Here is an 18,412-nt window from a genome sequence, read left to right on the forward strand (position 1 = left end):
GTAAACATTAAACAGTGTTACTGTTGTATTTTCATAAAACAAATCAAAACCAAAACTGAAAAGTGAATGGATCAAAGACAAACAGATACCAAAAAATAGACACAAGGCTACAAAATACAACACTTAATACAGACACCAAACATAGGTCGCAAAGCTGCAAAATACAACACTTTACACAAACACCAAACATAAGACACAAGGCTATAAAACGCAGCACTTAACGCAAACACCAGATACGAGACACAAGGCTACAACGTTCATAACCTTACACCGCAAACAGACGCCAACAGGAGACACAATACTACAAATTACTGCACTCTATCCAAACACCAAACATAAGACACAAGGCTTCAAGACGCAACACTTAACACAATCGCCAAGCAAGAGACACAATGCTGCAAAGTACAATTGTTTACACCAACACCAAACATAAGACATAAGGCTACAAAACGCAATACTTAACGCAAACACCAAACATAAGACGCAAGGCTGTACAATACAACACTTTACGCAGACCCCAAACAAGAGACACAAGGTTACAATTCACAACACTTTATACAAACACCAAACATAAGACACAGGGCTACAAAACGCAACACCTAATGCAGACATCAAACTCGAGACACAAAGCTACCAAGTGCATAACCTTACAACACAAACAGACACAAACAAGAGACACAAGGCCACAAATCACTGCACTTTACCCAAACACCAAACATAAGACACAATGCTACATAACGCAATACCTAACGCAAACACCAAACACGAGACACAAGGCTACAAAGTACAAAACTTTACATCACAAACAGACAACAAACAAGGGACACAAGGCAACAAATCACAGCATTTTACCCAAACACAAAACATAAGACACAAGTCTTCAAGACGCAACATTAAACACAAACGCAACAACAAGAGACACAAGGCTGCAAAGTACAATTGTTTTCACAAACAGACACCAAACGAGGGACACATGGCTACAAATCACAACATTTATCACAAACAGATACCAAACAAAAGGCACACGGCTACAAAACACTAGACTTGAAACAAATAGACATAGCATTTAAATCATGTATCATTTTATATGCAGGATAACCGCATCATCTTGTTGTAGTTTTTACTCACAGTGAAAGTTAAACACTGTAGGGTCATAGTAAATTGTTTTAACATTGTTTTTCGCAGATTATTATTTGTCTAATGCTACATACACTGAAAAGCATTGTACTCTTTCAGCATCAACTGTCGTTGGAACGATATTTGCTACGGATAAAGACAGCACGTCACCAAATAACATGATCGCTAACTACACAGTTATTGGTAAGTTTCGGTTTTTCACTACATTTAGTTTGTTTATGTATGTCAAAACTGTTGCTGCTATAATGAAAACGCCTGCCTTGTGGATGTCGCAGTGCACAGTGTCCGTTTGATATGAACCACAAGTAAAGCACCTTTTAAACAACAACATGTAACTCGGTACACATGTCAATATCAGAATAACAGCACCAAAAGCAAGATTTACATCGCTGGCAAATATATAAGTATATTAATCCCGCCGTTGATCGACGGACACGATGGTCATGCGTTGAAATCCCGTTCATGCAATATGGTTTCCAGTTTAAGTTTTAACATGCATCCCTTTCACAAATATGTCCATAGATTTCTTTTATTAAATTTGGTTCCTAAATTCTGCTAAGACATGTTAAACGATCGTTTGAAATCGCCTATGTTATCGCCATCTTTCATGTTTAAGGAACCAAAGCATTTGAAATCACCTCGGACGGGGTCTTGAGGGTTTCATCTGGTGCATCGTTAAATTACACTACGACGCCAATTGACACATTTCTGGTCACGGCAACTGATGGCGCGGGGGAATATATGGAGCTTTGGACTAATGTGTCCGTTTCTGTTAACATTAAACCAGGTACCTGCTTAAACAATTTTTAAGAATGTTTTTTTATTCTTTTTTGTTACATATGAAACGTAAACACATAATACTAACACTTGTATCTTGCGTGATAAAATGGGACCACATATGTAATATACTTACCTTATTACCCGGACTATAGTTTCAAATACCAAAACCTGTGGCCCAAAAAGTGATGATGTACAAATGACAGTGAATTGTTTTGCTTTTCTTTCAGATATAGGTTCTTTGTGTACAACTGACGGCAATTGTGCTGAAATTCTCTATTTTGACCCACCTTTTCTTTGTGAGAACTTTGAGTGCAAATTAGGTAAGATTCTTTATACTTACAACTATCAAATAATGATCATAAACATTCAAATGAATGTCATAAATATTTTTTTATTGAGTGACGAATGTAACCTAGCTGATGTCGGGATTATAAGGCACTAGAAATTCGCCACTGATATGCTTATAGAACACTTTTATTAACTTGGTTATTTCTTTTTAAATAGTTCAATCAATATTGTAAAGAAAACAACTATGTTCTAGTTTTATTCTTAAATTCTTTCGAAATTTCGAAATTCAAAGTATTTCTTTGGGTTTCAGGAGTTGGAGGAAATTGCACAGCCATTGCAAACTCCTGCCTAACAAATGGCCAATGTACGTCAGGTGCTTGTGAATGTGTTGACGGCTTTGACCCTGTTGATAACAAATGTTACGGTGGGAAGAGTTGTATTTTGTTTAAGAATTATTGTTTCTAATGTGTTACGTATACAAGAAGTTGCTATGTGTTTTCAATGAATGGCAATCTAAAAAATGATCTCATCGCATCTGACTTCTGTATCCTTCATATGTAAAATACTGCACTTGCAGCAACATGGTCTTTCTTGTTGTTGTTATTTTTTCAAAAAGAGCTCATTTATTTCAGAGTTGAAACTGTCAAGCCAAAATAACGGTAGTGTCATAGAAATATTCGAGTCAACAGAAATAAATGAAGTGATTGCAAATCTTTCCGCTAGCTTCGCTCCAACAAGTACGGAATTTGTGTTCAACATTAACGACCCGGTAAAATATTCGATGACAAAACATATTTCAATAGCGATTTAAATATTTTTTGACAATAATTACACAAATTTTCAAGGCCAAACAGACACCTAACGAAATAACAAAAAATGTTTCAAAACAGGAAACATAACACCTACGTTAGCATTATATTAAATACTGTTTGGGTAACCTCAAATATATACGAATTTAGTGTGGTGGGGTTAGGCGGTGAATCAATGTGTGAGCACTCAACCTCAGAGTTTAAACTAACTATTTTAATGTTTAACAAATCCATTGTTTTTTACAGTCGAATACATTTACGACAGCAGACGCCACAATTATTGTTGTTTCGGATTTAGACGTTGACGTTGAAACACCCGTAACTTCCTACGTACTTATAATCGAGTAAGCTACTTGATACACAAACAGAGTATTAAGCTGTTTACTGTATAAATCTAAATTTAGCTGCCTAACCAGAATAACTCTTTTTATTAATTGCGTTTTGAATTCAATACAAGTGTAAGGTCTAGCATAATGGACGTTGCTTTTTCGAACACAAATGTATACGTGTACGCCTTAATAAGTGTTGCTAGATCAGTACTTGGTAATCATGTGACATAGCTATCATAAACGTGAGACTGAATTATAAAATGTATCATATCTAAACCGTTTCTATTTTAGACTTATGCATCCAAACAGTTCCCGAACAGTTTCTACAACAATCACCATCAGTGTTGCGGATGATAATGACAATACACCTGAATTTGATAAAAGCAGCTACACGTTCGACATAAGTGAAAAGTCTACAGGTAAACGTTGAATAGTGTAATTGTTTCTTTATTAAACAAATCAAAACCAAAACTGAAAAGTACATGGATCAAAGACAAACAGATACCAACAAAAGACACAAGGCTACAAAACGCAACACTTAATGCATACACCAAACACGATACCCAAGGCTTTAAAACGTCACACAAAATAGAAATGCCAAACAAGAGACACAAGGCTACAAAACACTAGCCTTAAAACAAATTTACACATCATTTCAATTATGTATCATTTTATATGCAGGATTACAACATCATCTTGTTGTAGTTTTTACTCACAGTGACAGTTAAACAATGTAGTTTCATAGGGGATTGTTTTAACATTTGTTTGCAGAACATTGGTTGTCTTATGCTACATACACTGAAAAGCATTGTACCATTACAGCATCAACTGTCGTTGGAACGATATCTGCTTCGGATAAAGACATCACGTCACCAAATAACGTGATCGCTAACTACACAGTTATTGGTACGTTCCGGATTACACTACATTTAGTTTGTTCATGTATGTCAAAACTGCTGCTGCTATGATGAAAACGCCTGCCTTGTGGATGTCGCAATGCACAGTGTACGTTTGATATGAACCACACGTAAAGCACCTTTTAAGCAACAACATGCAACTCGGTACACATGTCAATATCAGAATAACAGCACAAATAGCAAGATTTACATCGCTGGCAAACATATAAGTATGTTATTCCCGCCGTTGATCGACAGACACGATGGCCATACGTTGCAATCACGTTCATGCAATATTGTTTCCAGTGTAATTTTTAACATGTATCATATTCACAAATATGTCCATTGATTTCTTTTATTAAATTTGGTTCCTAAATTCTGCTAAGAGATGTTAAACGATCGCTTGAGATCGCCTATGTTATCGCCATCTTCCATGTTTAAGGAACCAATGCATTTGAAATCACCTCGGACGGGGTCTTGAGGGTTTCATCTGGTGCATTGTTAAATTACACTACGACGCCAATTTACACATTTCTGGTCATGGCAACTGATGGCGCGGGGGAAGATATGGAGCTTTCGACTAATGTGTCCGTTTCTGTTAACATTAAACCAGGTACCTGCTTAAACAATTTTTAAGAATGTTTTTTTATTCTTTTTTGTTACATATGAAACGTAAACACATAATACTAACACTTGTATCTTGCGTGATAAAATGGGACCACATATGTAATATACTTACCTTATTACCCGGACTATAGTTTCAAATACCAAAACCTGTGGCCCAAAAAGTAATGATGTACAAATTACAGTGAATTGTTTTGCTTTTCTTTCAGATATAGGTTCTTTGTGTACAACTGACGGCAATTGTGCTGAAATTCTCTATTTTGACCCACCTTTTCTTTGTGAGAACTTTGAGTGCAAATTAGGTAAGATTCTTTATACTTACAACTATCAAATAATGATCATAAACATTCAAATGAATGTCATAAATATTTTTTTATTGAGTGACGAATGTAACCTAGCTGATGTCGGGATTATAAGGCACTAGAAATTCGCCACTGATATGCTTATAGAACACTTTTATTAACTTGGTTATTTCTTTTTATATAGTTCAATCAATATTGTAAAGAAAACAACTATGTTCTAGTTTTATTCTTAAATTCTTTCGAAATTTCGAAATTCAAAGTATTTCTTTTGGTTTCAGGAGTTGGAGGAAATTGCACAGACATTGCAAACTCCTGCCTAATAAATGGCCAATGTACGTCAGGTGCTTGTGAATGTGTTGACGGCTTTGACCCTGTTGATAACAAATGTTACGGTGGGAAGAGTTGTATTTTGTTTAAGAATTATTGTTTCTAATGTGTTACGTATACAAGAAGTTGCTATGTGTTTTCAATGAATGGCAATTTTAAAAAAGATCTCATCGCATCTGACTTCTGTATCCTTCATATGTAAAATACTGCACTTGCAGCAACATGGTCTTTCTTGTTGTTGTTATTTTTTTCAAAAAGAGCTCATTTATTTCAGAGTTGAAACTGTCAAGCCAAAATAACGGTAGTGTCATAGAAATATTCGAGTCAACAGAAATAAATGAAGTGATTGCAAATCTTTCCGCTAGCTTCGCTCCAACGAGTACGGAATTTGTGTTCAACATTAACGACCCGGTAAAATATTCGATGACAAAACATATTTCAATAGCGATTTAAATATTTTTTGACAATAATTACACAAATTTTCAAGGCCAAACAGACACCTAACGAAATAACAAAAAATGTTTCAAAACAGGAAACATAACACCTACGTTAGCATTATATTAAATACTGTTTGGGTAACATCAAATATATACGAATTTAGTGTGGTGGGGTTAGGCGGTGAATCAATGTGTGAGCACTCAACCTCAGAGTTTAAACTAACTATTTTAATGTTTAACAAATCCATTGTTTTTTACAGTCGAATACATTTACGACAGCAGACGCCACAATTATTGTTGTTTCGGATTTAGACGTTGACGTTGAAACACCCGTAACTTCCTACGTACTTATAATCGAGTAAGCTACTTGATACACAAACAGAGTATTAAGCTGTTTACTGTATAAATCTAAATTTAGCTGCCTAACCAGAATAACTCTTTTTATTAATTGCGTTTTGAATTCAATACAAGTGTAAGGTCTAGCATAATGGACGTTGCTTTTTCGAACACAAATGTATACGTGTACGCCTTAATAAGTGTTGCTAGATCAGTACTTGGTAATCATGTGACATAGCTATCATAAACGTGAGACTGAATTATAAAATGTATCATATCTAAACCGTTTCTATTTTAGACTTATGCATCCAAACAGTTCCCGAACAGTTTCTACAACAATCACCATCAGTGTTGCGGATGATAATGACAATACACCTGAATTTGATAAAAGCAGCTACACGTTCGACATAAGTGAAAAGTCTACAGGTAAACGTTGAATAGTGTAATTGTTTCTTTATTAAACAAATCAAAACCAAAACTGAAAAGTACATGGATCAAAGACAAACAGATACCAACAAAAGACACAAGGCTACAAAACGCAACACTTAATGCATACACCAAACACGATACCCAAGGCTTTAAAACGTCACACAAAATAGAAATGCCAAACAAGAGACACAAGGCTACAAAACACTAGCCTTAAAACAAATTTACACATCATTTCAATTATGTATCATTTTATATGCAGGATTACAACATCATCTTGTTGTAGTTTTTACTCACAGTGACAGTTAAACAATGTAGTTTCATAGGGGATTGTTTTAACATTTGTTTGCAGAACATTGGTTGTCTTATGCTACATACACTGAAAAGCATTGTACCATTACAGCATCAACTGTCGTTGGAACGATATCTGCTTCGGATAAAGACATCACGTCACCAAATAACGTGATCGCTAACTACACAGTTATTGGTACGTTCCGGATTACACTACATTTAGTTTGTTCATGTATGTCAAAACTGCTGCTGCTATGATGAAAACGCCTGCCTTGTGGATGTCGCAATGCACAGTGTACGTTTGATATGAACCACACGTAAAGCACCTTTTAAGCAACAACATGCAACTCGGTACACATGTCAATATCAGAATAACAGCACAAATAGCAAGATTTACATCGCTGGCAAACATATAAGTATGTTATTCCCGCCGTTGATCGACAGACACGATGGCCATGCGTTGCAATCACGTTCATGCAATATTGTTTCCAGTTTAATTTTTAACATGTATCATATTCACAAATATGTCCATTGATTTCTTTTATTAGATTTGGTTCCTAAATTCTGCTAAGAGATGTTAAACGATCGCTTGAGATCGCCTATGTTATCGCCATCTTCCATGTTTAAGGAACCAATGCATTTGAAATCACCTCGGACGGGGTCTTGAGGGTTTCATCTGGTGCATTGTTAAATTACACTACGACGCCAATTTACACATTTCTGGTCATGGCAACTGATGGCGCGGGGGAAGATATGGAGCTTTGGACTAATGTGTCCGTTTCTGTTAACATTAAACCAGGTACCTGCTTAAACAATTTTTAAGAATGTTTTTTTATTCTTTTTTGTTACATATGAAACGTAAACACATAATACTAACACTTGTATCTTGCGTGATAAAATGGGACCACATATGTAATATACTTACCTTATTACCCGGACTATAGTTTCAAATACCAAAACCTGTGGCCCAAAAAGTAATGATGTACAAATTACAGTGAATTGTTTTGCTTTTCTTTCAGATATAGGTTCTTTGTGTACAACTGACGGCAATTGTGCTGAAATTCTCTATTTTGACCCACCTTTTCTTTGTGAGAACTTTGAGTGCAAATTAGGTAAGATTCTTTATACTTACAACTATCAAATAATGATCATGAACATTCAAATGAATGTCATAAATATTTTTTTATTGAGTGACGAATGTAACCTAGCGGATGTCGGGATTATAAGGCACTAGAAATTCGCCACTGATATGCTTATAGAACACTTTTATTAACTTGGTTATTTTTTTTATAGTTCAATCAATATTGTAAAGAAAACAACTATGTTCTAGTTTTATTCTTAAATTCTTTCGAAATTTCGAAATTCAAAGTATTTCTTTTGGTTTCAGGAGTTGGAGGAAATTGCACAGCCATTGCAAACTCCTGCCTAACAAATGGCCAATGTACGTCAGGTGCTTGTGAATGTGTTGACGGCTTTGACCCTGTTGATAACAAATGTTACGGTGGGAAGAGTTGTATTTTGTTTAAGAATTATTGTTTCTAATGTGTTACGTATACAAGAAGTTGCTATGTGTTTTCAATGAATGGCAATCTAAACAATGATCTCATCGATTTGACTTCTTTATCCTTCATATGTAAAATTCTGCATTTGCAGCAACATGGTCTTTCTTGTTGTTGTTATTTTTTTCAAAAAGAGCTCATTTATTTCAGAGTTGAAACTGTCAAGCCAAAATAACGGTAGCGTCATAGAAATATTCGAGTCAACAGAAATAAATGAAGTAATTGCAAATCTTTCCGCTAGCTTCGCTCCAACGAGTACGGAATTCGTGTTCAACATTAACGACCCGGTAAAATATTCGATGACAAAACATATTTCAATAGTGATTTAAATCTTTTTTGACAATAATAACGCAAATTTGCCAGGTCAAACGCACAAGAAACGGAATACCAAAACACGTTTCAAAACATGAAACATAGCACGTGCGTTAGCATTATATTAAATACTGTTTGGGTAACCTCAAATATATACGAATTCAGGGTGGTGGGGTTAGGCGGTCAACGAATTTGTGAGCACCCAACCCCAGACTTTAAATAAACTATTTTAATGTTTAATAAATCCATTGTTTTTTACAGTCGAATACATTTACGACAGCAGACGACACAATTGTTGTTGTTTCGGATTTAGACGTTGACGTTGAAACACCCGTAACTTCCTACGTACTTATAATCGAGTAAGCTACTTGATACACAAACAGAGTATTAAGCTCTTTTCTGTATAAATCTAAATTAAGCTGCCTAACCAGAATAACTCTTTTTATTTACTTGGGTTTTGAATTCAATACAAGTGTAAGGCCTAGCATAATGGACGTTGCTTTTTCGAACACAAATGTAAACGTGTATGCCTTAATAAGTTTTGCTAGATCAGTACTTGGTAATCATGTTGCATAACTATCATAAACGTGAGACTGAATTATGAAATGTATCATATCTAAACCGTTTCTATTTTAGACTTATGCATCCAAACAGTTCCCGAACAGTTTCTACAACAATCACCATCAGTGTTGTGGATGATAATGACAATACACCTGAGTTTGATAATAGCAGCTACACGTTCGACATAAGTGAAAAGTCTACAGGTAAACGTCGAATAGTGTAATTGTTTCTTTATTAAACAAATCAAAACCAAAACTGAAAAGTACATGGATCAAAGACAAACAGATACCAACAAAAGACACAAGGCTACAAAACGCAACACTTAATGCATACACCAAACACGATACCCAAGGCTTTAAAACGTCACACAAAATAGAAATGCCAAACAAGAGACACAAGGCTACAAAACACTAGCCTTAAAACAAATTTACACATCATTTCAATTATGTATCATTTTATATGCAGGATTACAACATCATCTTGTTGTAGTTTTTACTCACAGTGACAGTTAAACAATGTAGTTTCATAGGGGATTGTTTTAACATTTGTTTGCAGAACATTGGTTGTCTTATGCTACATACACTGAAAAGCATTGTACCATTACAGCATCAACTGTCGTTGGAACGATATCTGCTTCGGATAAAGACATCACGTCACCAAATAACGTGATCGCTAACTACACAGTTATTGGTACGTTCCGGATTACACTACATTTAGTTTGTTCATGTATGTCAAAACTGCTGCTGCTATGATGAAAACGCCTGCCTTGTGGATGTCGCAATGCACAGTGTACTTTTGATATGAACCACACGAAAAGCACCTTTTAAGCAACAACATGCAACTCGGTACACATGTCAATATCAGAATAACAGCACAAATAGCAAGATTTACATCGCTGGCAAACATATAAGTATGTTATTCCCGCCGTTGATCGACAGACACGATGGCCATGCGTTGCAATCACGTTCATGCAATATTGTTTCCAGTTTAATTTTTAACATGTATCATATTCACAAATATGTCCATTGATTTCTTTTATTAAATTTGGTTCCTAAATTCTGCTAAGAGATGTTAAACGATCGCTTGAGATCGCCTATGTTATCGCCATCTTCCATGTTTAAGGAACCAATGCATTTGAAATCACCTCGGACGGGGTCTTGAGGGTTTCATCTGGTGCTTTGTTAAATTACACTACGACGCCAATTTACACATTTCTGGTCATGGCAACTGATGGCGCGGGGGAAGATATGGAGCTTTGGACTAATGTGTCCGTTTCTGTTAACATTAAACCAGGTACCTGCTTAAACAATTTTTAAGAATGTTTTTTTTATTCTTTTTTGTTACATATGAAACGTAAACACATAATACTAACACTTGTATCTTGCGTGATAAAATGGGACCACATATGTAATATACTTACCTTATTACCCGGACTATAGTTTCAAATACCAAAACCTGTGGCCCAAAAAGTAATGATGTACAAATTACAGTGAATTGTTTTGCTTTTCTTTCAGATATAGGTTCTTTGTGTACAACTGACGGCAATTGTGCTGAAATTCTCTATTTTGACCCACCTTTTCTTTGTGAGAACTTTGAGTGCAAATTAGGTAAGATTCTTTATACTTACAACTATCAAATAATGATTATAAACATTCAAATGAATGTCATAAATATTTTTTTATTGAGTGACGAATGTAACTTAGCGGATGTCGGGATTATAAGGCACTAGAAATTCGCCACTGATATGCTTATAGAACACTTTTATTAACTTGGTTATTTCTTTATATATAGTTCAATCAATATTGTAAAGAAAACAACTATGTTCTAGTTTTATTCTTAAATTCTTTCGAAATTTCGAAATTCAAAGTATTTCTTTTGGTTTCAGGAGTTGGAGGAAATTGCACTGCCATTGCAAACTCCTGCCTAACAAATGGCCAATGTACGTCAGGTGCTTGTGAATGTGTTGACGGCTTTGACCCTGTTGATAACAAATGTTACGGTGGGAAGAGTTGTATTTTGTTTAAGAATTATTGTTTCTAATGTGTTACGTATACAAGAAGTTGCTATGTGTTTTCAATGAATGGCAATCTAAAAAATGATCTCATCGATTTGACTTCTTTATACTTCATATGTAAAATTCTGCATTTGCAGCAACATGGTCTTTCTTGTTGTTGTTATTTTTTTCAAAAAGAGCTCATTTATTTCAGAGTTGAAACTGTCAAGCCAAAATAACGGTAGCGTCATAGAAATATTCGAGTCAACAGAAATAAATGAAGTGATTGCAAATCTTTCCGCTAGCTTCGCTCCAACGAGTACGGAATTCGTGTTCAACATTAACGACCCGGTAAAATATTCGATGACAAAACATATTTCAATAATGATTTAAATCTTTTTTGACAATAATAACGCAAATTTGCCAGGTCAAACGCACAAGAAACAGATACCAAAACACGTTTCAAAACATGAAACATAGCACGTGCGTTAGCATTATATTAAATACTGTTTGGGTAACCTCAAATATATACGAATTCAGGGTGGTGGGGTTAGGCGGTCAACGAATTTGTGAGCACCCAACCCCAGACTTTCAATAAACTATTTTAATGTTTAATAAATCCATTGTTTTTTACAGTCGAATACATTTACGACAGCAGACGACACAATTGTTGTTGTTTCGGATTTAGACGTTGACGTTGAAACACCCGTAACTTCCTACGTACTTATAATCGGGTAAGCTACTTGATACACAAACAGAGTATTAAGCTCTTTTCTGTATAAATCTAAATTAAGCTGCCTAACCAGAATAACTCTTTTTATTTACTTGGGTTTTGAATTCAATACAAGTGTAAGGCCTAGCATAATGGACGTTGCTTTTTCGAACACAAATGTAAACGTGTATGCCTTAATAAGTTTTGCTAGATCAGTACTTGGTAATCATGTTGCATAACTATCATAAACGTGAGACTGAATTATGAAATGTATCATATCTAAACCATTTCTATTTTAGACTTATGCATCCAAACAGTTCCCGAACAGTTTCTACAACAATCACCATCAGTGTTGTGGATGATAATGACAATACACCTGAGTTTGATAATAGCAGCTACACGTTCGACATAAGTGAACAGTCTACAGGTAAACGTTGAATAGTGTTACTGTTGTATTTTCATAAAACAAATCAAAACCAAAACTGAAAAGTACATGGATCAAAGACAAACAGATACCGAAAAAGAGACACAAGGCTACAAAATACAACACTTAATACAGACACCAAACATAGGTCGCAAGGCTGCAAAATACAACACTTTACACAAACACCAAACATAAGACACAAGGCTGCAAAACGCAACACTTAACGCAAACACCAAACACAAGACACAAGGCTAGAAAAGTGCATAACCTTACACCATAAACAGATACAAACAAGAGACACAAGGCTTCAAATTACTGCACTCTACCCAAACAACAAACATAAGACACAAGGCTTCATGACGCAACACTTAACACAATCGCCAAGCAAGAGACACAATGCTGCCAAGTACAATTGTTTACACCAACACCAAACATAAGACAAAAGGCTACAACACGCTATACTTAACGCAAACACCAAACATAAGACGCAAGGCTGCGCAATACAACACTTTACGCAGAGACCAAACAAGAGAAACAAGGGTACAAATCTCAACACTTAACACAAGAACCAAACATAAGACACAAGGCTACAAAACGCAACACCTAATGCGAACACCAAACACGAGACATAAGGCTACCAAGTGCATAACCTTACACCACAAACAGACACCAAACAAGAGACACAAGGCTACAAATTTCTGCACTTTACCCAAACACCAAACATAAGACACAATGCTACATAACGCAACACCTAACGCAAACACCAAACACGAGACACAAGAAACTAATTACAAAACTTAACATCACAAACATACTTCAAACAAGGGACACATGGCAACAAATAACAGCATTTTACCCAAACACCAAACATAAGACATAAGGCTTCAAGAGCAACACTTAACACAAACGCCTAACAAGAGACACAAGGCTGCAAAGTACAATTATTTCCACAAACAGACACCAAACTAGAGACACAAGGCTACAAATCACAACATTTATCACAAACATATACCAAACAAAAGGCACAAGGCTTCTAAGCACTAGACTTAAAACAAATAGACATAGCATTTAAATTATGTACCATTTTATATGCAGGATTACAGCATCATCTTGTTGTAGTTTTTACTCACAGTGAAAGTTAAACACTGTAGTGTCATGGTAAATTGTTTTAACATTTTATTTCGCAGATTATTAATTTTCTTATGCAACATACACTGAAAAGAATTGTACTCTTTTAGCATCAACTGTCGTTGGAACGACAGCTGCTACGGATAAAGACAGCACGTCACCAAATAACGTGATCACTAACTACACAGTTATTGGTAAGTTCCGGTTAACACTACACTTAGTTTGTTCATGTATGTCAAAACTGCTGCTGTTATTATGAAAACGCTTGTCTTGTGGGTGTCGTCATGTATAGTGTACGTTTGATATGAACCACACGTAAAACACCTTTAAATCAACATGTAACTCGGTACACATGTTCAATATCAAAATAACAGCACAAGTAGCATGATTAACATCGCTGGCAAAAAATATAAGTCTGTTATTCCCGTTGATCGACGAAGACGATGGACATGCGTTAAAATCCCGTTCCTGCAAAACTGCTTTCAGTTCAACATTAATCCCTTTCACAGATATGTCCACATATATTTTTTAGTTATTAAATTTGGAATTGAAAATCTGCAAAGAAATGTTAAACGATCGTTTGAAACCGCTTATTGTTATCGCCATATTCCATGTTTAAGGAACCAATGCATTTGACGGACGGGGTGTTGAGGGTTTCATCTGGTACATCGTTTAATTACACTGCGACCCCATTTTACACATTTCTTGTCATTGCAACTGATGGTGTGGGGGAAGATATGGAACGTTGGATAAATGTGTCCGTTTCTGTTAACATCAAACCAGGTACCTGCTTAATTATTTTTTAATAATGTTGGTTATTTTTTTTAACTGAAACGTAAACACATCATACAAATACTTGTATCTTGCGTGGTAAAATGGGACCACATAAGTAATTTACTGACCCAATTACCCGGACTATAGTTTCAAATACCGAAACTGTGGTCCAGAAAAAAGTGATGATGTACAAATTACAGTGAATTGTTTTGCTTTTCTTTCAGATATAGGTTCTTTGTGTACAACTTCCAGAAATTGTGCTGAAATTCTCTCTTTTGACCCACCTTTTGTTTGTGAAAACTCTGAGTGCAAATTAGGTAAGTTTCTTTCGGTTTCATTTAATAACGACTATTTCGTTTGAGTGTTGAATGTAACATAACTGTTGTAAGGTATGAAAGGCACAGTTAAAAACGTCGTTATTGTGAATGTAAAACACCTGACATTAAACAATAGTCCTGTTTAAAGGCATAAGGAGCAAGGCCGAACACATGCCAAACAAAGTTTTAACAAATATACCTTGGACATTGAAGTTCAAATGAATCAAACAATACAAATGCTTACAATTCTGAGTTTTTTAATGTGTTTATATATTTTCAAATCTGTTTTTTTTTAAAGATCTTTTATTTTTAGGTTACTTTCTTGACAATATTTAAAAATAACTTCACTAATACTTCCATGGTAGCCACAGCTTTGGTTCCAAATTATTTCGACTGCATTTATAGCCTCAACTTCAAATGACCTGATTGTTTTAAGATACTGAAATACTTAAATTTGAAGTTAGTTGGGTTACGTCTACCATGCCTGTCCTGGCTATGGCTACACATTTAGTGTACATTAGGGCAATGTATGAACGTACTTGTAAACATTTATCTTAGAAGAACTCGCTCGTGTTTTGGCACCATATAATTATCTTCCTGTTAATGTGTCTGAAAACACTTACATCATTTTACTGTTTGGTACCAAAATTTCGAAAGAAAAAAATTTAAGTATAAAAAACCTGGTTTTAGTGAGCGAACCCATGCCGCTACAGCAGAGAGAATCATACTTAGATAATATAAATTTATAGCAATATTGAAGACATTAGTATTACCGTGGGATAATGTTAATCAACCTATCACACTTAATGCATTTTTAATGGCGTTAGAAATGCTTATCAAAACTATGGACTTCAAATGCAATTGATGAGGATATATATTTATATTTGTTAAAGGGTTCCAGACGCTAGTATCTTACTTTTAATACTCCTTATAATTTGCCATATCTTATTTTGTAATGATAATGAATGCTTTTAACAAAGTATGAACGAGTCCCTTTATGTTATTTGAGAGCTATCATCATGAAATTTACACTATTGAGTCCTGATATGGTGGAACAATATCGCACGATGCGGCTCATATGTTCCTTTATCCTTCAGGTGTTGGAGGAAAGAATTGCACAACTAGATTGAGCTCTTGCTTAACAAACGGGCAGTGTACTTCGGATACTTGTGAATGCGTTGAAGGCTTTAATGCAGTGGATTTGGATAACAAATGTCACGGTGAGTAGATTAATATTTTCGATTTATTCATCTTTATATCGATAATGGAACTGAAAACATAGAGTGAATTTGCAAAAAAAAAGATGTCGTGAAAGATATGATGCACCCTGGATTCAAATCTGGCAAACTACATTTATGTCTGTTCAAAATTGATACAAGTTTGATTTGTAAGTAAGCATATCAATGTATAAGTACGTTTCACATTTCTCAGAGTTGGGACTGCAAAGTCCAAGTGATGGTGATGTCGTAAAGATATGTGAATCTGCAGGCCGTGGAGAAGTTGTTGCAAACCTTTCAGCAAGCCTCGGTCCGATTAGCACGGGGTTCGTGTATGCCATTAACGTAAGTGTGTAGGTAGATACAGCATACGTATGTATACCTATGTTACGGTTAGTGCGATCTTTATATAAGGCTGTGAATTGTAGTAGTTCCGGTCCCCTTGAAAATAGGTTTTTTTACCCTAAAATGAATTACTTTCGTTTCGATGACCGTACTAATGTAAACAAATCAAAATTTATTATATATTAGTTCCCCTCTTAAAATTCCCTGATGGAAATACTCTGTATATATGCGTTACTTTCCAACTCGGTTTACAACAAATTAATGTGGTATTGCGGGCAGATTTTCCTCCAGCTTGATAACTTAAGTAAGGATTATTTCATACTGTTAAAACAAAGATCGTTTAAGTTGATGATTTTTAATTTATACCAAATTTCTTAATAAGCAATGCGTTTAAGATTGTATCAGTTGACAATGTCTGTTGGCGTGTTACGTCGTTTCTACATACATATGATATCATTTATTACAGACGACTATCTTTGAAATTACAAGTAACACAATAACTGTCGCTAAGGATTTGGATGTTGACGTTAACACGCCTGTGACTTCCTTGGGATTATCTATTGAGTAAGCTGTTTCTACTGACATTTTTAAATTGCTGTGTTCTTCCTTGCACTAATGTTCTCTCCGTCCGTTCGTACATGTACTTTTAATTTCTATATGTTGTTACTCCGCCATATGAATCTATGAAGAGTTTCCCTTTGGGGGGAACCTATCTAAGAGTCCTTAGTCCGGAAACGGAAAGTGTACCATTTGTCTATATTACTTAGTTGAGATCTAAGTTTAAATCATAGGAAGAAACACAAGATAAATGTACGCTCAGCTGTATACTGGTTACCTTGTACTTCAGAGTTTCCCATCCAAACAGTTCAAGAAACGTAACCGTAACGCTAACCATCACAGTATGTGATGATAACGATAACGCACCTTTATTCGGAATGGACAGCTATTCGTTTGATATCAGTGAAAAAACATCAGGTAACAACAGTATACTCTCCATTCCTTTTTTTACAACAGGTTGAACGCTTAAAATACGTTAACTGAAATTGCATGTAATGTTTAATTTGCATTTCGTGTATGAAGAATAAAGCAACAATCTTTGCTATGCCATTCAGTGACTCAATTATTTGTCCACACTAAATAGGAACTGTATAGGAATTGCGAGAAATGACTTAAAAAACTTGTTTCACATTTTAAAGCTAACGCTATACTTGGAAACCTGTCTGCCACAGACAGTGATAACTCAAGTCCAAACAACGTGGTGAACGCATACACAGTCATTGGTAAGTATAGAAATATGTTTAATGTTGCGATGTTTAATTATGGAATTTCTCGCGAATCGAATGATTCCGAATATAAAACATTTCCTAATTCTGTTTACCAACGTTTGCCATATTATTTGGGGCGTTAAGACAGGTGTTGAATGGGCAGGAAAAAAACGATAAGAGAAACAAGGACGTCGCAAATTTACAAAATCTAAAAGTAACAATTGTAAGAATGGGCTGATTATAAATTGTTGTAAACCTTTGAACCACTGACTGAAACAATTTTATAATATTACTGTACATCGTCCATTGGGACAAGTTCTTAAAACATTCATCTTTATCATTTCATCATTATTTAAACGACTATAGAATATTTTAGTTTATTCTAGTAATTATACATTAGATTACAAACAAATGATATTTTATATTATTTTTGTAAGGAGCGGCCGAATTCGAAATAACTTCGGAGGGTTTGTTGAGTGTCTCATCCGGTACAACATTTGATTACACCACTACGCCGAAATATATTTTCTTTGTCATGGCAACTGATGGTGGGCTAGACGATACGGAAATGTCAACAAATGTGTCTGTCACTGTGAACATAGAAACAGGTATCAACAATATGTTAATTATGTATCAATATTTTACGTCGCTATACAACTATAATAGTTTTGATAAAATTTGAATTATCACGACAAAGAAGAAGACAAAGCTAAATGTTTCCATATGGTGTACACACACGATCGTCATTTATTTAGCCTATCGACTTCCATCATTTTTTCCAATTCTTTAAAACGTATACCTGTATTTCGTTTTGTAGATTACA

At 35.1% G+C, this 18,412-nt stretch overlaps 1 protein-coding gene and 1 long non-coding RNA gene across 2 annotated transcripts; both read left to right on the plus strand.

Annotated features, from left to right (window-relative positions):
• Window positions 1-14,409: 14,409 nt before the first annotated feature.
• Window positions 14,410-15,981, plus strand: LOC128211332 (uncharacterized). The gene is made up of 3 exons (XR_008257272.1): window positions 14,410-14,454; window positions 14,670-14,762; window positions 15,860-15,981. It is a non-coding gene; the product is annotated as an uncharacterized LOC128211332 (long non-coding RNA).
• Window positions 15,982-16,165: 184 nt separating this feature from the next.
• LOC128210833 (protocadherin beta-8-like) lies at window positions 16,166-17,975 on the plus strand. The gene is made up of 5 exons (XM_052915188.1): window positions 16,166-16,324; window positions 16,791-16,888; window positions 17,172-17,299; window positions 17,521-17,604; window positions 17,956-17,975. Exons 1-5 carry the CDS (start codon window positions 16,166-16,168, stop codon window positions 17,973-17,975), a joined length of 489 nt encoding a protein of 162 aa, XP_052771148.1.
• The last annotated feature ends 437 nt before the right edge of the window (window positions 17,976-18,412 follow it).

Source organism: Mya arenaria, chromosome 12, assembly GCF_026914265.1.
Source record: "Mya arenaria isolate MELC-2E11 chromosome 12, ASM2691426v1".
Taxonomy (NCBI): Eukaryota; Metazoa; Mollusca; class Bivalvia; order Myida; family Myidae; genus Mya; species Mya arenaria.